Genomic DNA, 22,234 nt, shown 5'->3' with positions numbered 1-22,234 from the left:
GAATAGCACTCTCTAGAATACGGTCAGAATAGAACTCTCTAGAACACGGTCAGAATAGAACTCTCTAGAATACGAGAACTCTCAGAACTCTCTAGAATAGTATCAGAAATGATAATTTTCTACAAAAAGGTGAGTAAAAGCAAATAGCATAATAGAAATCAATAGACTTATCATGAGGTAGCAACAGGGGTGTCTGGTAGAGGCAGAAGATATACAGTAGTTGATTGTTCAGAGTAGTGCGTGGACAGACTTGCTTGAATAAAGTTGTTCAGTAGTTACTGAATGGCCAGTCAAACAGCGAATGAATGAAGACCTCACTTATACAAGTTACAACTGTAAACAATATGTACGGATAGATTAATGTCTTGTTTGATCGAATTAGTATGTCTGTAAAGCTCTGGTGTCAGTGACAAAGTCAAGTTATATATAAGTTATACTTTTAGTTAAGTTATATATGTTATTATATTAAGTTATAGCATTTTTACCAGCGACTACAAATGAACAGTGATAAAAGCCCCTATAACCATATATTAGCATGAGGTACCACCTTTAGTTTCATAGTTTAGTAATCATAGTTTCATGATTATAATGTAGTTCTCTACTGATATTGTAAGAATGCTGTGAAGAAAAATGATTAGTGTTGAAGAGATAAATTTGATAGAAAGATAATTGAAAGATAATTTGAAAGAGTTTTATTATAGTTTTATTTTAACTAGGTTTATTAAATTCTAGAAACAATCTGGCAGACTTCATATCACAAAAACTATGATGAGGCTTGTTAATATATCGTATTAATATACCTATATGCTATGTTTTTATGCTTGTCACAAAATAACGCTTTTTCCTTCTACCTGGTAACCATTGAGCAACTGACTCAACTCACCAATGCTTACTGTATTCAGAGTAATAAAAATCGCGGAGGTATAAACTCAAGCCTTGTGCTTGTTGCTAAGTCAACTAACTGGTGAAAAGGCAATAGAACACTACCCAGGAAATGTCACCATAATTGCGTCTAACTTGCGTGTTATAATTTCGATGTAGTGCGTGCGCTAACCATCTTGAAAGGCCTTATAAAATGGTGTCAAGATAGTTAAAATAAAGCTTTAAATAATAGGATTAGTTGATCAGATTATTAAAGCTAAAACTATCCGACGAGGATGGGATTCGAACCCACGCTCCCAGAGGGAAATGGATTAGCAGTCCATCGCCTTAACCACTCGGCCACCTCGTCCTGTTGCTTCTCGGTCATACTAACATAGCTTATTAAAACTCTTTGCGCATGCAGTCTGAACGGTTTTGCTACCACTACCGCTTGCTACGTACAAATTTTCATCATCTTGACTTTCGCCTTCCATTTCCCATCCTTACCCACACATCGATGCAAGCGGCTGAGTGTGGGCATCCTGCCAACTCTCACGCATTGGACGTGAGACTCACGCATTGGACGTGAGACTCACGCAATCACCCCAAAGAAAAAATGAAAATACGTGAGATTTTTGCCCCAATTTCCACAATTTTATATATACTATCATTGATACATCAATTGCCCCAAAACCAAATCTCACGCATTGCCCCACTCTTGGGTTGGCAGGTCTGAGTGTGGGTCTGGCCTACACAGAAATCTGCCTAGAAATTAGCTACCGTAATTGTTACCACATTTCGAACATTATTTGACACTCGACAGGTTGGGCTGCGCATGTCGTTGACATCGCAAATATTTTATAATAATATAAATCAGCTAACTGCCAGTTGGTACACACTAGTTGATCAGCCTCCTAGTAAGCAACCTAGCGACAGCAAAGGTCATCGACTGATTCTACCGTCTGCTAACAAGCTACAAACCAAGCCACCTTCCATTTTTACGGTTTCCTTTGCAGTATATGTGTAGCATACAAAGGAAGCGTATCAAAGGAAGGGATAGCTCCTTCAGCCAATCGTTTTTGTTTTTATCACAATATATTATTTTGCCCCATTTTTATGAACCAAAACAGGATACCATATTTCTTTGGTTTACTAGTGGAAAACTTATAAACAGACAAGCCATGATACACTTGGTGTAGTTATACCACAATGAAGAGTTGTGTTTAAAACTAATGTGGTCTATCAGGCTAGACTTGTTGAGAGCTGTGAAAAAAGACCCGTGGTGGTACACCTACACCTGTAAGTCACAGCAGAACTGTAGTGGTACATCCATATTCTTGGATCAAAATAGAACTGTAGTGGTACATCCATACTCTTAGATCATAACAAAATAGGCAGATATTTGATTGGTATATTATAAATTTCTACTTTATGGCAATATCCAGATCAAGTACACTGTTGAAATAGATGCTGAACAGAAATTTTACATTTATTTTTGTATTATTATACTGTTGTATTATTATACTTTTATATTATGCAGATAGTAATAAATAATGTAATGCTGGAATGAAATGCCAATGTCTTGCATAACAGTTAATATGACCAAAAACAGATCTAAGAAGAAAATTTTGCACAAGATCAAAAAATTAGGAAAATACAGTCCGAAGTATGTAAGTCGGCAATAAGAGGTCAGCCGTTAAATATTTAACCAAGAGAAAAGCACGGGTTAAATAAACCAATAAGAAAAAAGCCTGGGTTAAATAAACCAATTAGCTTGAAGATGATGAGATGAAATAAACTACGAGCTGATGTCAAGCGATATTACACACTAAAAACCTCATAGAGATCCATACCAAATAATTGAGGAAATTATAGAATAAATTATTTTAACAGAAAGCAGAACTGAGCGTATTATATCACAAAAGTATATGCTGCAAGTTAAACCAATCAGTACAATACTCCTTGCTATTATTTCAACTGCAGCTGATTTCATGCTTACTCAGAAAAACCTGAAGCGAAATATAAAATAATAACAAGAATAAGAATAAGACGACTCCAAAAGGCATTCCTAACACTTCTCTAGCTAAACTCATGCTAAAGTGTTGTCACTAGAACAGTTATTCTATTCTCTAATAATCATATATTAACTCATGAGGTATGTAAATTGGCGATGAAAAAGGACCTCAGATCTATTCTGCATTTCTAGACCTTGGAAGGGGAGGTTGGTAATGCCTCCAAACGTTGAAGAGCCTTCTTGTATCTCTGTCCAAGGTATATCTTGCCAAATAATGAGAGGAAGACGACAAACATGCCGAGAAAGCCAAGAATGCCAACGGTGTGACCGTATATGATACAGGAGAGTAGGATGGCAAGTGCTGTAAGAGAGGACGTCATAAGCTAAAAATTACTTGCTGATAGGGTATTTTCAACACTTGCAGTCAAAAACTGCTGATTATATGAGCAGACAGAGTTTGAGTGAATCTTACTTGTCATCAGTAACTGATATAACCGACTTATAGTAATCTCTACTAACAGCCTAGTTCAAGTCTATATAGTATAGTCTATAAGTCTATATATACCTAGTTAAAGTCTCTAAGTATATACGGTAAGTACTAACAACCTAGTTACTAGTCAGTTACTAGTACTACTAGTACTATTAGTTATTAGCACTCCAACCACTACCACATTTACTAGTAACCACTCTTCTAAACACAGTGATGGTACACCAGACAAGCTGAAGCCAATCGCATTAAAAATTATTAACATATTGTCAAACATTGACATATGATCACCTTGACATATGATCACCTTGACATACATTCTCCTTGACACGCGATAACATTGACATACAAATTTTTTGTGACAGAAGAATTGAGCACATATTTGACTTCGCACCTGAAGTAATTCCCAACATTTGAAATTTTGAATTTTCTAGAAACACAAAAGTTTTGTAAATCTGCACATATGCATATATACAACATACACACACATACATATATATATACATATAACATGTGTATATACATATAACATATGTATATACACATGTTATGCATATGATGGATGCAAGTAGAATAAAGTGAGGTGAGATTAGCCTCTGAACCTACCCATTCTGATGGTCATTATGATAATAAAGGTGACCGGCCCAAACTGGCTGATGGTGTAATAGATGAAGAGCTGGCCTGTTGCCGATGTGATAGAGAGAATAACAGAGTGTAGCATGAATGTAGGATATCTAAAACAGAACGACTCAAGTGTTTTATCTTGCGACCTAACTGTAAGCCTCTTTCCTTCATATTTGTCTAGTGCTAAAGGAAGCAGTGCGTGTGTGCCCACCATCACACGTATAGATACGATTTAGATTCTCCATAAAAATGGTATATGTGATAAATACAGTAGCTATAAAACAAAAATAAACATGTATGTATATATATACTGTATACAGTAGAACCTCAGTTCTCGAATGCTTCGGTTCTCAACCAACTCGGTTTTCGACCAAAAAATTTGAGATTTGTCCGTCTCGAATTTCGACCATAAATTCAGTTCTCAACCAAACCGGAACATGCGCATTTGAATTAAACGTTCGGAACAGCTCCGGAAACAGCATGTTTATATGTTTAACGATGGTTGTTATGAGCCACTTTCGGAAGGTTCTAAAAAAAGGGAGAAGTTTCGCATCATAAATTCTTTACAAAGAGGAGCCATCTGGGGGGATGTCGCCTCTACCGAAGAGATTTTCTAGGGACACAACTCCTCCAGTCGAGTTACCCTAAATTGTTTAGGCGGAGGATTATTCTCCAATGATGTGAAGTAAACGTGTCATTGCTGTTTCTATTTTCTTTTTTACATGATTTTTGATGTAACCAATCCGTTGCATTTACTGCTGTTTCATTATCAATTTCTGCGATTTTTGATATTGTATCGTAACCTTTAATGTTTCCGATGTTTTAAGAGCATAGCATACGAAATGTTTACTTTTTGTTTTCGTTTTTCACCATCATAGATAGAATAGATCTATATCTAACTGTTTTTATTTATAGTATGCAGTATAGAGTACAGTTTATGGTGTAAAATGTTAAAAAATACTTTACTGAAGCTTTTAAATCGACTTGAAATGGATTAAAATTTACATACATTCATTCTAATGAGAAAAATTGTTTTGGATCTCGAACAAATCGGTTTTCGACCAACCTTTTGGAACGGATTGTGTTCGAGAACCAAGGTTCCACTCTATATATATATATATATATATATATATACTGCACATGTTTATATATATATATATATATATCTATACTGTACATATATATATATATATATATACTGTACATGTAGATATATATACTGTAAATGTATATATATATACTGTACATGTGTATATATATACTGTACATGCACATGTACAGTATATATATATACAGTATATATATATATATTGTACATGTATACACATGTATATATATATATATATTGTACATGTATATATATATTGTACATGTATATACATGTATGTATATATATATATTGTACATGTATATGCATGTATATATATATTGTACATGTATATACATGCATATATATATATCTATACTGTATATGTATTTGTAGATAAGAGAGGAATGTAGCTGCATATCATACTAATGTGAAACTCACCGTAACATAAAGTCAATATTCTCAATAAAAGTGCCTTGCTCAATGAGGCTGACAAACGTAAATATACAAGAAAAGAGATTCACTCCAGTCATCATCTGCACAGAAGACATCTTGTACTGGGAGAACAACTCCCCTTGCCAATTGGAGGTAAAACTGTCAAATGCCATGTAACCTACAATGTGTCGATGAAAATTTTAGTTTGGCACTGCAAACTTATCTGGAACATTAAAAATGTCTACGAACAGGTGTGAAGGAAACATGCAAACAGTGGATCTCTGAGAGAATGCACAGTATTGAAAAGATTCATGTAATGTATGTATTTATAATCGTGTATCTACACGCTTATCGGACCAACTTGGTTATCGCGTACGATCTAGTGCTTTTTGACGACCTATGTGTTTGTCAGCTCTCACATATCTTAACAGTTATTTAGACTGACCAGCAGCCAATCGTTCATGAAGTGAAAATCGTGGTTCTTTTGAATTTTTCTCAGAAAGTGTATAAATAAACTTTTATTGAATAATGAAAGTTTATGGGCGCCCAACCGTTGGGCGTTAAAATACGGTCGGGCAAAATAATTTGGAACCCAATAGTCGATGCCAAGAAATCAGAGCCAAATCAGTCCATTCCGCATTGTGTAACCTCATGTACCCCAAATCAGTCCATTCCGTATTGCGTAACCTCATGTACCCCAAATCAGTCCATTCCGTATCACTCCATTCCGTATTGCGTAACCTCATGTACCCCAAATCAATCCATTCCGTATCACTCCATTCCGTATTGCGTAACCTCATGTACCCCAAATCAGTCCATTCCGTATCACTCCATTCCGTATTGCGTAACCTCATGTACCCCAAATCAGCCCATTCCGTATTGCGTAAACTCATGTACCCCAAATCAGTCCATTCCGCATTGTGTAATCTCATGTACCCCAAATCAGTCCATTCCGTATTGTGTAACCTCATGTACCCCAAATCAGTCCATTCCGTATTGCATAACCTCATGTACCCCAAATCAGTCCATTCTGTATTGCGTAACCTCATGTACCCCAAATCAGCCAAAAGCTACAGGTATACTCCTACACTTGCAAATGGTACATGGAGTCTGAACACCGCAAATTTATTCCCTACACATAGTGCGTCTCAAACTAACCTTAATCAATAGACTCCACCATTAGTTCTCGAAAGTACAAGTCACTCATTATTCCACAAACTACTAAATACGCCAATAAAATACCTAATGTCACTTTCAGTGTAGGCCTCAATGATAATACACCAAACATTTTTCGACCACCCAAATGTACCAGCGAAAGGTCCATTGCACATATGCTTTAATCATACCGAATGTATTGAAACTGGAATAGCGAGCCAAGGATGACTCTGCACGCATACCTATCATGAGCAATATGCCGGAGGATGTCGTCTCCGAAACAGATTTTTGTGCTTTTTGATCTTGAGAAGAATTTGAGAAGAGGAAGAGAGCTACACCAATCGACAGCATCGCTGCCGTAACATATTCATAGGTCTGGTAGGTCTTCTTAGAAACAAGTTTTCCCATCAGCATCACCGGAATCACCTGCGTCATAACAGTCATTAGTCTATACCATGGGTGGAATGATAATGTCTATTTCTATAAGGATGAAAGTCAATAGAAAAGCTATTTAATTGGAGAATTCAGAATTATCATCTCAATTTTTTTGTCAGCAACCAACATGAGTATTACGTTGAAATGGTACTTTTTGGTGTAGATGTAGATGTTCTGGCGCAGGACTTTTAAGTTCAAGATACAAGTTCAGAATTTATCCGTCATTCCTTGTCACTTACGGTTCAATAAATTTCAAACAAAAGCGAAAGGGAAAGATTTGTATGTGAAGGCTACATTTGCGTAATTGATAAATGTGGTTCATGAGCTCCTTCAATCCAATTTTGGCAATGTGAACATAAAGATTCATTTTTTACGTATTTCTCTGAAAAAGGTATTATGTGTGAAGTTTCATGAATAAAACGCGTTTTTTGCATTTTCATCGTTACTTATAACTACACAATGCACCCTCAGGTTACAATTTTAATCCGTTTCAGGGTTGGCATCGTATGGTGAAAAAATTGTATGGAGGGTTATAGAAACCATAGTAATTATATAATGCAAATATCTCCTGGTAAAAATTTTATGCAAATACATTAGTAAAAATTAGTGTAAAAATTAGTAACAAAATAGTATGTTAACCTTAGTAACTATAACTACTTACAGTAATTTTAGTGTATTTTACTAGTGTATTTATTGGTTATGATCCGCATTAAAATGTAACGTTACAATGTGCTATAAGCAGTACTACGTACTGTAGAAAGTTCGTACTTTCAAGACATACCTATAACATAAACTTTGAATTCACTATAAATAAGTTTAGCTTACTAAACACACAATTAAAGTTGAGTTTTAGTATGTATTTTTACCTATTTTACGGAATTTCAACTTTTCATCACTAAAATTTTATCACCTGTTAGTTTCTGGCTTTGTTTTAAATAAAATTGTAGCCGATCTTGTTATGACCTTTTCAACCCAATTCGGCAAAAAAGCATAAACTACGCTGTTTTCATAATGAAGTGGATTTTTGTTAGCAAGTTATAGGACATTGTCTGACCACTGACCTTCTGTTTGAAGAGATTGCAACTTCAACTTTGCTACTGGTTTTGAAGAGAAAATATTACTGTTTTACAGATGAGAAATGCTGAACTGAGAGCAATTGGTCATGATGTCTCTTTCAGACGTCGCGAAAAAGTTTTTTGGCAAGCAGCATTTTGGCATCTTTGTTATTTTGACATACGTAATAAGCACACCGACTGTCAAATTTGAGCTCAGGCCAAAATTTTGTTGAATTCATATGGTGAAAAAAGATTCGTATGGTGAGGTGAAAAAATCATCATGTTCCACTTTGTAAGGTGAAAAAATCGTATATCAGGGTGATCGTATGCTGAGTGTGCACTGTAATTTCTTTGGTGTAAAATAGCAGTGCTCAAAAGTCTGAGCCAACGGTCCTAGACCTTTGAGATATCTACCTCTTTAAGATATCTACCTCTTTGAGATATCTACCTCTTTGAGATATCTACCTCTTTGAGATATCTACCTCTTTAAGATATCTACCACTTTAAGATACCAAAGAGAATGGTTACGCATGCATTTCTAAACTAAGAATACACCTAGATGAATCTATAACAGACCTTGGAGGCTTTGCAGATGACCTGAGTAGGGAAAGAGACAAACTTAAGTGCCTCATACTGAAACCAGCTGCTCATGACGTTGCTGAAGGAACAGTAGGAATACTTGAAAACAGGGCTGACATGCTGAGGCTGCCTGACAGCGTGTAGCACGATATAACCAATGATGAGCGCGAGCACTCTGTTGATAAAGACGAGGAACTGTGAATTCTTGAACATTTCTCCTGCAAGAAGATGATTCAGAACTGGTTCCAAGAACAATGCGTTTGTAATACATGCAACTGGATAACTCTATGGAATATAGAGTATACATTTAACCAAAAGGTCTAATCAAAATTTATGTGACTACGGGAAACTTTGTGTATGTATATACTCATAGACACGAATAACTGTATAGCATGTATGTAATCATAGACACGGATAGCTATATAGTATGTGCATGACCATAGACGAGTATAACTCTATTGTATGAAAATAATCTTATGCAATAGCATCCATATTGCACACATGTTAGCAGAGATTATACTACAGCAATTCCTTGCTACTTCGGAGTTCAGCTTTCACGGTTCTAGTGGGGTAAAAAATCTTCATCCAAATTTCAAAAAATACAAATTAAATAATGAAATTAAAATGTATAGAGCGCATAATTCTCTCTCATACTCTCGCCCAGTGAAAGCTCTCTGCGAGCATTATTGTGATTGTAATTGCGGTCGCTGCGGTTTGCTGTTTATATTGATTTGTTATAAAAAACATAAAACTATACATAAACTTGACTATAAAACGAAAGCCGACAAAACATTCCAAGTTTTGTGAAGTATTTGATAAGTGGAAATAAAGAGTCTGGCTAGGAATGAAAACATAGGTTAAAAGATATTAAAACAGCAACATATATATATATAAATTATATATATATATATAAATTATATATATATATACATATACAGGTATATAAGCCAAGTAAGTGTAAACTTCACCCAGTATGGGTTAGAGCAAGTTACTTTACGTATATCTTTGCCCACCTCTACCCCCAACTGCATCTTCAGCGTACTTTCATGTTCACAAGCTTACAAGGTAATGTACAACAACAATAAAATCTGTTGATTATTGCTTTTATTTGGTTTTCTACATATAATTTTTATATATAATTAGGTTCATACATAGTTTTATATAATACATACGCCTTAATGCTGTGTAGTTGTGTGCAATGTTCAGTGAGCGGATTTGACTGTTGTGAAACTGACCGCACATACTGTGGATATACACTAGGTAGAATACTTACTCCAAACCATGATGGTTTGAACATATATACTTTTACGCTTGAAACAAACTCATTTCAAATGTAGATCATTAACTATTATTGTAGATTATTGAATGTATATGAATAAATAGTTGTACAGTCAAACCCCAACATATGGACTTGTAAAATTTAGCAAACAAATGACAACGTAATTTCCATCATGAAAAGTTCTCTGGTTTGTTTTGTATATCAGTACACGGGTACAGTTCTCCTTTATACAAAATGATTCTACAATGATTGAAAGATATTAAACCATACTTCACATCCTTTCTCAAGGTCGAGGAATAATGTTTACTATAATAAGAGTGATGTTAATAAATTCCAAGGTTGAGGAATAATATTCACTATAATAAGAGTGATGGTAATAAATTCTAAAGTTGAAGAATAATATTTATTATAATAGGAGTGATGTTAATAAATTCCAAGGTTGAGGAATAGTATTTACTATAATAAGAGTGATGCTAATAAATTCTAAAGTTGAGGAATAATATTTATTATAATAGGAGTGATGTTAATAAATTCCAAGGTTGAGGAATAGTATTTACTATAATAAGAGTGATGCTAATAAATTCTAAAGTTGAGGAATAATATTTATTATAATAGGAGTGATGTTAATAAATTCCAAGGTTGAGGAATAATATTTACTATAATAAAAGTGATGTTAATAAATTCCAAAGTTGAGAAATAATATTTACTATAATAAAAGTGATGTTAATAAATTCCAAAGTTGAGGAATAATATTTACTATAATAAGAGTGATGTTAATTAATTCCAAAGTTGAGAAATAATATTTACTATAATAAGAGTGATGTTAATAAATTCTCATGAGAAGTAAGAGTTATAAGAACAGACTCACTACTAATTTAATGTATAAAATCAGGTCTACTTCAAGTAATGTCAGGATCAATTAGTAATCTCAAAACTTTCATTCTCTGTATAAATGTGCCACAGTCACATGAACGTGGTCGTCATGAACGTGGTCGTCATGAGAGCGTTCGTCATGAGAGCGTTCGTCATGAGAGCGGTCGTCATGAAAGCGGTCGTCATGAAAGCGGTCGTCATGAAAGCGTTCGTCATAAGAGCGGTCGTCATGAGAGCGGTCGTCATGAGAGCGGTAGTCATGAGAGCAGTGCACAATCCATCCTGAAAATCCGAAAGCGCTGGGAGCTAATTCATTGAAAATGCAGAAAATCTCGAGCAAAGCCGGCTCATTGCTAATTAAACAAAAAAATACATTAAACATAAAAGCAGAAATATATGTTACACGAATTTCATGTTCACATAGTGTGAATTTGACCAGCTCTCTATCTCTATATTGACATCTACCTACACCTCTAATCACCTCTCTATAATATAAAGGTGGTAAAGGTGGTGTGACAATAAAAACAGCTCTTTTTATTGACTATTACTCATCACATGATATTACAATATATAACAGGATTGGATTGCGCTGCACACAGAACAGGAAGGGAATATATGTCATATCTAACCTTCCATGTTGGAGGGAGATGTATAGGTATGAGACATGATTCTCTCTTGCAATAGTCCCCATGTTAGATATGACACCTACAACAATGCCAAATACCATCTCATCTCCAAGGAAACTTATATGCTTATAAGAAACAAAGAGCTGTTTTTTTGTATGGATTCGCTAACACCACAACGATTATTGACTTTCTAGTAAATCTTTACTCAAAACACTGAACAAACTGTTCTATGATACAGCGGTGAACTAAGGTGATACAGTGGTGAACTAGGGTGATACAGTGGTGAACTAGGGTGATACAGAGGTGAGCTAGGGTGATACAGTGGTGAACTAGGGTGATACAGTGGTGAACTAGGGTGATACAGTGGTGAACTAGGGTGATACAGAGGTGAACTAGGGTGATACAGTGGTGAATTAGGATGATACAGTGGTGAACTAGGGTGATACAGTGGTGAACTACGATGATACAGTGGTGAACTAGAGTGATACAGTGGTGAACTAGGGTGATACAGTGGTGAACTAGGGTGATACAGTGGTGAACTAGGGTGATACAGTGGTGAACTAGAGTGATACAGTGGTGAACTAGGGTGATACAGTGGTGAACTAGGGTGATACAGCGGTGAACTAGGGTGATACAGCGGTGAACTAAGGTGATACAGAGGTGAACTAGGGTGATACAGTGGTGAACTAGGGTGATCCAGTGGTGAACTAGGGTAATACAGAGGTGAACTAGGGTAATACAGAGGTGAACTAGGGTGATCCAGTGGTGAACTAGGGTAATACAGAGGTGAACTAGGGTGATCCAGTGGTGAACTAGGGTAATACAGAGGTGAACTAGGGTAATACAGAGGTCAACTAAGGTGATACAGTGGTGAACCTTGGTGATCCAGTGGTGAACTAGGGTGATACAGAGGTGAACTAGGGTAATACAGAGGTGAACTAAGGTGATACAGTGGTGAACTAGGGTGATCCAGTGGTAAACTAGGGTAATACAGAGGTGAACTAGGGTAATACAGAGGTGAACTAGGGTGATCCAGTGGTGAACTAGGGTAATACAGAGGTGAACTAGGGTGATACAGTGGTGAACTAGGGTGATACAGAGGTAAACTAAGGTGATACAGAGGTCAACTAGGGTGACAGAGTAGAATATGAGACAGCATGTACATGTCAAAACCTGGATTTTTAAACCAAACCTTAGACCTCAACTTGTAGGCCGGGTTGACTTGCACGCCGGAATTTATGGTACTAACATGTGATAGCGCTGCGCTGTCTGGACTACACATCACACTCTACCTTATCTCTATCGCTCGCATCAACTAATAAATGACATGAAGGACTTTTATAACTTTTATGATGTTATAGATAAGCAGACGCACCAAATCATGCTGCCTTATCAAATCAAAACTGTCACCTTTGTGCGTGTTCATAGGTTTTGCTTTCCCGCTGCGTCCTTTGCATACATATGCCTTGATATAAGGCATCACACAACCATAGCTCTACTGTAGCTCCCTATGAAACACGATTTGCTTGTCAACCCAGCGTAGCGCTTCGGCACTGGTGGACCCAGGTGTTGCTAGACTATCACTGTATGGAAACTTTGTATAACTTTCCCCTGAAATGCGTGAGTCATGCTCAGCCATCCGTCTCCCAGTTTACTCACCTGAAGGCCAATGAAGCAAAATGTTAGTAATCCAGCATTTTGTACAAATGTCCTCTCCACTTTCGGTACAGATGTCGGGAGCTCTTTAACTGGGTTTGTCTTATCCACAGAGTTTCCAAACACGCAGGAGGTAATTATGTTGGGAATACAGCCTTCTGAAAATGTCAATTCAGGCATACTTGTGCATACCAATGCTTATATAAGACATGATGACAAGAAGCAGTCTCCAATAAAAACACAAGTTTAGATATACCGTAAAACCTCTAATTGAACGCCATGTCGCTCTATTTTTCAACCCTTCCTCTATAGTGGCGGCCAAATAAAGGTTGGCGGTGTATTTTTCAGATGGCTCGCCAGAATGTTCAGAAGATAAATTTAGTCCTATTACGGACGAAGCAAATGTTGCCTATATTTAAATACTTTTTTTCCGGTGGACATTAACCTTTTTGGATGCAATAAATCTGCTAACTTACCTTCAACTTGTCAAAGACCTCTTAATGAATATGCATTGAGAAGCTGAGAAATATATCTACCAGTTGATATCTATTGCTTGCAATTAAACTGCAATGATATCAAGGCCTGTGTCCTGCTTTGCAATTCGTTGGAGCTTTCAAGTTTTATTTCATTCTAAATTGGAAGCCATATTTTAATTTTATATCTATACTTAACAATGCTGCATAAAAGCTCATTGCACTCATTGACATGTTTGTTACAGTTTGCACCAATAACTAGTGTTTTATGTGCAATAGAAGAGGAGCTACGAACGTCGATCCACTGTAAGATCAGATTACCGCAATGATGCTATCAAATAATATGCTATAAATTGGTAAATTTACAAGGTATATAACAATAATTTATCAAATGCTATAAACATATATTTATTAGCAAGTGACATAAATGAGCTATACTTATATTACAGTCGAAAACAAAAATATTCACATCACTTGCTCGGCCAGTGAAGTTCTAATTGTTGCTTTCAATGGAGCGCATATCTTCTGGGGGCTCAATACCTTTCACAATGTTTTCTGACCTCGACTCTTTTTCTGCACTGCTGAACTAGCCCATATTAGCGTCAGAAGAATTTTTTAGCACAGCAAAATTTTTACGAGTGGCATTTTGCACAAATGCAACAAGTGCTTTTGTTCAAAATGCCACTCGTAAAACACTTGCCAGGCTAGTAGCAAGTGGCAAGCATCTCTCATTGTTTATAAGCTGATTTTTAATACCCGAGCAACACCGGATAGCACAGCTAGTTGTTTCATATAACTGTTTTTCTAGCTATAGTACTTTCAGAAGCATTCACCCTTGCAGAGGCCTACACCGCAGTCTTTACACAATGTGCTTATTCTTGTTTCTTTGAAGCTTTGCCCCTGTTGTCTTGGCTTAACACACAGCACACTATTGTCTTTTTCCTTGTGGAATGGTATCTGTAATGTCTTTCAGTTCTTTTTGCTGGAGGAGAAGTAAGACTAGGACGGCCTACTCTTTTTCTCTTTTCACGGTGGTTACCAATTAGGTCTTCCAGTAGTTGAATGATGAAGTTGTAGTGAGTTAGCTTTTTACCTTAATGGTGTTTAAGATTGCTTCTGTAGCAGTTAAATGCGTTAGTGACGGTTCTATCGATAAAGTGAAGTACTACTTTTTTCGACACCTTCACCGTCCTGAACTCTTCAGAATACTGGTCCGTCATCTGGTCACTAATGTCGCCACCCCCCCCCCCCCCATTCCACGGTTGTAGTCATTTACTATGGTTGGAACATCTTTTGTTAACCCATCATACAATACCTTATCTATTGGTTTTATAGTTGAACAGTTTGAGAGAAGTCTGACCTGTATTCTGTCATGCCAGTTCACTGCCAGATTCTGTTTTTGTTAGCGACTATATCGCCCTTGGTGCCCAGCTTCTTTTTTATATCGAGAGGTAGTTGTACCCTGGTTGGCCTGATAGTGCCCGCGACATATGTACCCTGCTGCAAGAACTTCTCACAGAGAGGTACATTCGTGTAACAATTGCCAACAACCATGCGATGGTATTTATTCATGTGCGGTGACATCAGCTTGGCACACACTTCATATGGTTGTCCATGTAAACCCTTTGACAAGCCCCTGATGTGGTACATGGTCTGCAAGCAATAACCAGAAACTGAATCACGCAGATTGCACTCTTTGGGCGCCATTGATGGTGTTTTTTTGATTTTGATGTAGTTTACCAAATCGTCTCTGCCTTTGAAGGCAACTATTGTCTTGTTACAGTTTAACCTCGGGAGACAGTGCACCAAAGGTTAAACTCTCTTTCCCACATCTTGTTGAGGTGCTCGAGCACCGGTCTAAATTTGTACATCTGATCAAAATATGTTGAACCCTTGGCTGGCTCTGCATCCCTGACATAAAAAAGCGCATCGTCAACTTGAATGTGTTCAAAGTGAATATATCTCTAAACTGGGACCAATTCGTGGTATTCAAGTAGGATTCAATAGTGTGTTTTCCCAGTCACAATCTGAACCAGAATCACTGTCACTATTAGTTCTTGCTACTAAATCTAAGAAGTTATCACAATCAGCTGATATTATCTTATTAACGCTAATACTAACAGTACTACTACCTACAGCATTAGAAGAACGTAGGTAATTTCGTTTGGAGGTCGCCATGACCGTAAAAGAATTGGTTGCACCCTGAGAAAACAATCAGAAAATAAAAACAAAAGCAGAAACAAACAAAATACCGAAGCTTATTTAAAAGCTTTTAGTTTGAATTTTTTATTTGTTTAGTACTGTTAGAAACGATCGTTTTTATTCACGAAACAGCTTATTTTTTTGTTGCTAACAGAGACCGATCTATTGTAATGTAGTTTACTAATGATAAAAAATTTAAACAAAACAATGGCAATAAGCAAACCCAAAATCACTTTCTTAAAAAATGTTCGTATGGCGACATAACTGTCGCTCAGCCCATTATCGTTATTATCGCTAAACGACAATATCATCGTAATACCTGCAAAAGGGTTGATCCAATTTTGTGGACACTTTTTTACTGATCACTTGTATTATGGGTTTGTAAAGATCAAAGAATGTCAAAGTGGCGGTCAAATGGAGGTGGCGTTCAATTAAAGGGTGGCACTCTATTTTGCGACCCTTCTCCTATAGTGGTGGTCAAATAAGGGTGGTGTTCAATTAGTGGTTCTACAGTGAGCTATTGCGAGTTTTCGGTTGCAATTTGGCTTGCAGCAAAGCATTGGTGGCATTCAATTAGAGGTGTTACGGTAAGTATATTATAACTTCTCTATATTAGTGTTAAGACATGCATGTAAATATATTCAACCAGAGAATCTTATTGCTATACACTATAAGCGGTATATTTCTTAACTATGGTCATTCTTTGCAAAAATGTTGGAGAAATTGATCTCCTTCACTTGAGCAGCTACATAGTCTAAGCAAACAAACAAGACATTCTTGCATTTGTGAACTTTGTGTATGAGAAAGTCAACATATGCCATCGAGTTCCCACATATGGTGGATCACTGCGTTACATTATTTTTGCACACGACTGTCTATTACAATACGCTTAATTATATGGTTTGCTTTGAATTTTTAATGATATTAGCCGGCTCAACAATTTTTACAAGAATTATGCGATGCTTCTTATGGAATGATTGAAGAACTTCTCGCTTGAAGTTGCACAGACATTCTTCCCCAATTAGACCATACAACTATCTTTCTCAGACAACAAACATGTCTCTTGATAGTACATAAAAGAATGTAAAATAAATACATCAGATAAATAAACAAAGTGCTGTTAAGGAAAATTGTAATACAAAAGATAATAAATAAAACTAATGTAAAGTATATAATGAAATGCAAGCTATAACATAAGCATTCGCCAAGCTTGCAAGAAAGTCTCAATTCGTCAAAGTTTGTTATTAACAAACATAAATCACAAATCAAAATGGTTAACAAATACAACATACTACATCCATCAATGTATGTTTCAGTTTATGAACTTTCGATTACTAAAACCTTCAATTCACTATCCCGAATTCTTTACGATACTATTAGATTACCAGCTATTAGAATACGTCTGTTCAATTCATTCAATAATTTGTGATTTCCGTTTTTTTCATTTTTTTGTATGTAACAAAAAACATCATTTTACTAATGATTATTAATAAGAAGTTAGACACGTATAAACACAATGTGGTCAATACAATTTGATAGCCCAACATTCACTTCATACAAAGGCCCCCTCTATGGAGTCAGCCATAAGGACACATCATCATTCATCGGAATACATACACCATATCTCATCGTCAACACTGCGTGTTCATATACATTACTTCATTCAAACATAAATTGCGACTGGCCTACCTTTATTTTTTTTATCGTACTCCTGATTCTTGAAGTATCGGATCAACAGTGCACCAGGCACAACAATAGTCGCATAGCCAAAGAGATTTATGATAAGACGGACTATCCACGAGTCAATGTAGTCCGTAGGCACAAACAGGGCTACCAGGTCAGCGTAAGTCAGAACAGGGCAGAGAAACAAGAGCAGTAGTGGCAGCGTCTTTGCCATTGTCTACAGTTTTTGAATAACGTTAGAATGCTTCCATAAGTAAAACCTCAAGAAGCATAAACTAATACTAAAGACTATAAAATAAAAAGAATGATAAAATTTTACAGCTCTGAGGCTAGTTGGGACATGTGTCAATGTAAATTGATAACTTCACATTAGAGTTGCCCCGATTTTAATATCGGAATTGGTATCGGTGCCGATATGGGTGTTAGGTATCTGAATCGGTATCGGCCGATCTTTTCTTAAAAATCGGATAGTTCAAATACTTTTTTACATATCAACTATTTAGCAGAAAATTGTAATTTAGCCTGCTACACTAAAAAAAAATTATCAGCTGCAAGTTCCTTACTTTTACCTAATAAATTCCGGGCCTGTCACACAAACTATTTCATGTCTATAGACTAATAAACATCCACACAGCTGAGGAATCTTTTGGCTTTAGTCAGGACGTAATCACAAAGTGCGGTATTTCCTAATTACAGCGATATGATTTATTGCAGCCAATCGAGAATAATGATGAGCAACAAGAATGGGGTGTAAGGGTTTTATTTGCTAGCATTACGAAAGTAATTTGAGTGGTGGATGCATAAAGTAATCCATCTTTCTCCTGATCCTGACGATATGATGTATCGTTTGTACCGCACAAAATAATCTCATTGGCTTATCGGTATTTAGCCTGTCTTCCATCATCTGTGGCTAGTGAGTTGTTCTTCAGTACGACTGGCTACATCGATAGTGATAGAAGATATAATAAAGGAGTCTCACTGAAGTAATTGAATCCCTAACGGTAATTGAAAGAAACATTTATTTGAACTAAACTTGTACAGGTGCAGCAGTTTGTTCAGCAGTAGAAGAGAGACTTCATTATCACAGAGAAAGTTGTACCACTAACACTAATTACCATTATTAATAGGTAACAGATTTCAAGAGACATGGACTGTTTTGTTACTAGATGCACGGTATGGCAGTATGTGAATATATATATATACATGTATATCTTTTTTCCATAAATACAAACAAATAAATACATCAATATTTATATTTTCTTTGAATTATATTAATATTTGCATTATAAAATTAACAATTATCTTTGCAACACAAAAGATCTGAATCGGTATCTGAATCGGATTAATTTTAATAAGAATCAGTATATCAAATCGGTATCTGAATCGGCTGGTGAAATTAGACTCGGGGCATCTCTACTTCACATGGTGTTTTAGTGGAATTCTGGTGAATATTGCGTACCGAAATGTAACAATATATACATATATGTTACTTCTAGGTAGTTCAATAGTGGCTTTATATTAGTGCTGGGCACGAGTACTTCTTGGTCAACGGGTTTAGACCCGCCCCCTTCTGTTCGGGTTTTTTGAGTATCGGGTAGCTAGTAGTGCTAGGCTCGGGTATTTCTTTGCCTACCGGTTTTTCGGGTATCGGGTTTGTTGATATGGATTTATGTTTAAAATTTCTAAACAGATATATCTTCAAATCTACAATGCAATTAGATTTATTAGCAATTTATTTATCATTTTACACAGTTTTTATCGACCGACATTCGTACTCGCAGCGTTAACAGGTGGATTGTTAAACAGTCAAGATAGTCTGGGGCTACAGGGCATTTTTGAGTCAACAGGTGGCAGAAGATAGGGTCTATGGTAGCTTACTACTTAAGCATGTTCTATGTACCTCTCTGACTTTCTGTAGATGGTGCTCTAAATCTCAGAAAACAAACTTTACATTATCGGCTTTTTCCGTTAGTATGGCTTGTTGGCTTAGTAAAACTTCGTTATAATGAATTATGTAATCCATAATAGCTAGCTGTGGTAATCAATTTAAACAGAGTTATTAAATTTTCACTGCGACTACGAACGCTGATGACTGTTTCTAACAAGGCGATAGCGGAAACAGACTAAGGACCTATGTGTTATCGGTGATAGCGAACATGCGCCGTATTAAAAAAAGACATAGATTTGTTTACGAAGCCGATTTGGCTAATTGCGCAAATAAGACTAGACGTAAATATTTCTTCTCACCTTTAATGACAAGTAATCACTGCTTGACTACAATATTTCTAGTAGGTATAGTAAATAAGGTATGATATGTTATATTTCATCTATTAAATTAAAGACTCGTTTAACCCCATTGTCATGCCTCCTTAGCAAAAATGACACAGAAATGCCCTGTGGTCCCAGACTAAGAGCGCAGGGTGCAATAGACCGAGTTTTTGTTAACACTACCCGACGGATCCGTGTACCAAAAACCGAACTTGAAAGTCAAAACCCGAACCCGAAGGACCGGAATACCCGAAATCTCTATTACCCGATACTCGAGAGAAGATAAACCCGCGAGTTCAACGAGTATTACTACCCGTGCTCAGCACTACTTTATATACAAGCCTGCTGTAATGATAGGGTAAAGACTTAATCTGCAACAGAGCAAACATGTAAAGGGAGTATTTGATTATTTCTAAGTCCTTCAAACTAGAAGATGAATATTATACAACTGTATTTATTGCAGATCAAATCTTCACGCTGTACAATCTGGACTAATAAGCATGCTATATTTAACTGTAACTGGCAGTTTTCCCTCACTACCCTGTTTGATGATTGACATTTTAACACCAAATTTGTTACTGCAATCAGATCAAATGCAAGCATCGCAGAATATTCTTTACTTTTGGTTTCATTTATTCCAAAATAAGATACCAGCTAGGTTCTGAAAAACACCAGCAAGCAGGTAATTATATTTGACATGATCAACCGCATCGATCACACCACGGAAGAATGTGCTTTAATATTTCATGGTGTCTGTCTTTGGATCTTATTTGTACTTTGTGTGAAACTGCTAACAGCTCTACTCCACTAAACTACATGTACACGTAGTTTAGACATTATAATGCTATGTGACTGTTGAATGCAAGAAATATAAGAATTGGTCAAATTAATGCATGTTAATTTAATTAATTGATGCATCATTAATTACTGAAAATTGTTTCACCAGCATTCTGAAGTGCAATGCAATAAACACAATACAACGCAATGCAATAAACGTACAATTTATATGAGCAAAGATGAGACAAATCAAATTTACCAAAAAGAGTTTGAATTGAACAAATCAATTTTAATCTGATAAATCGATTTGAATAAAAAAATCCAATTTTTTATAAAAAAAAAGGATTTTTTTCAACCTTGTTTGTATTGTATGGCATGTAATTAGGACAAATACTATATTCATCCTCAATCAATCTCATTTATCATGTATAGTATCATAGTATAAATATTATTTGTCGTAAAAAATCCCATACCTAATATTCTTGTCAATAAGTTATGAGTGAAAAAAGGAATTTTTCGTTTATCTATCCTTCTGTACCTACATACCTACATTCCAGGAGATTTAATCAACAGCCTGTAAGCAATTTGTGATTTCTTTTAAGTAGATATCCAATTTTTATATGACCTGATAAGCAATATATGCTCGTGCACATAAATAAATAATAGCGTGGCATTCACTTTTACCAGATGTTAATAATTAATTTCAGAAGCTCACAACTTAATTCAAGCACTGCGAAGAAGAAATACAAGATTTGGTGAAACAAAACACTACAACAAACAGTATCGGAAATTCTAAAACATAAGCAAAGTAATACCCTAATTCAAAAAGGTTTATCATATTTGCACCAATTTAGATTTTCATCGTCAATCATAACAAAAGACTGCCTTCCCGCATACCTGAAACCCCTATTCAACTACTTAATTAGGAAAATAAAACCTTAATTATACATATGAGGTTTCATGGTGATAATTTTATTTACAAGATAGTAAAACACTAACATAAGGTAAAATCAAGAAAATACGAAAAGTCATTGCCATATATTGAGTAATGTTGTCAAAGCTTTGTGGTATTATCTTCTTTTCAGTTAATGAATCTATACATAGAGCTGTTATGTGCAATATGAAATGTTGATGAAATCATCATAGAACTATAGAAGTCATCAAGAGAACTATAAGAAAAGCTAAGACTTGTTTGTAACTTTGTATGAAGTTTCAGTAATAATCCACTTACATGTTTTTCCTTAGTACCTATAGCATAATGCACGATTTTGATTGATAGGTAAACGTTTAAGAAGCTACAGGATGAGATGACGTACTAGATGAATAATACTTTTTAATACGTTGGCTGTTAACAATGGTGGTGAAAAATGGAAATATTTTATGGGCTGCATATGGCACTATCTAGTAGAAAGTACTGTGAGCACGCATAAAAATATTATAATCAAAGTCATGACTAAATCTCGTTAAGTTCCAATTATCCATATATCAGTAGCGGCCTTACTACTATTGCGGGGAGACCCCTACCAGTTGTGAAACTTCAAGCAAACAAAAATAGCATGTAAGAATGATAATTACTGCGCTAGCGAAGCGAAAATAATGAGCTGGCTAGGCATGTCCTGCAACAAAAATTTGTGATTTCTTAATATATTTAAATGTATTTTATTG

At 35.8% G+C, this 22,234-nt stretch overlaps 1 protein-coding gene and 1 non-coding gene across 2 annotated transcripts; both read right to left on the bottom strand.

The window, feature by feature from the left end:
* Positions 1 to 1,149: 1,149 nt before the first annotated feature.
* On the bottom strand, positions 1,150 to 1,231 carry Trnas-gcu (transfer RNA serine (anticodon GCU)). Its single transcript has one exon. It is a non-coding gene; the product is annotated as a tRNA-Ser (tRNA).
* Positions 1,232 to 2,368: 1,137 nt separating this feature from the next.
* On the bottom strand, positions 2,369 to 22,124 carry LOC137396270 (adenosine 3'-phospho 5'-phosphosulfate transporter 1-like). Its single transcript, XM_068082464.1, has 9 exons — positions 22,094 to 22,124; positions 17,531 to 17,741; positions 13,170 to 13,324; positions 11,514 to 11,589; positions 8,730 to 8,950; positions 6,906 to 7,089; positions 5,515 to 5,686; positions 3,969 to 4,096; positions 2,369 to 3,236 (listed from the first exon to the last, which is right to left on the bottom strand). Exons 2-9 carry the CDS (start codon positions 17,736 to 17,738, stop codon positions 3,064 to 3,066), a joined length of 1,317 nt encoding a protein of 438 aa, XP_067938565.1. The 5' UTR covers positions 17,739 to 17,741; positions 22,094 to 22,124; the 3' UTR covers positions 2,369 to 3,063.
* Positions 22,125 to 22,234: the final 110 nt, after the last annotated feature.

This window comes from Watersipora subatra, chromosome 5, assembly GCF_963576615.1.
Source record: "Watersipora subatra chromosome 5, tzWatSuba1.1, whole genome shotgun sequence".
NCBI classification, from domain to species: domain Eukaryota; kingdom Metazoa; phylum Bryozoa; class Gymnolaemata; order Cheilostomatida; family Watersiporidae; genus Watersipora; species Watersipora subatra.
The sequence above is the reverse complement of the archived record's forward strand: the minus strand, read 5'-3'. Positions and strand labels throughout refer to the sequence as shown.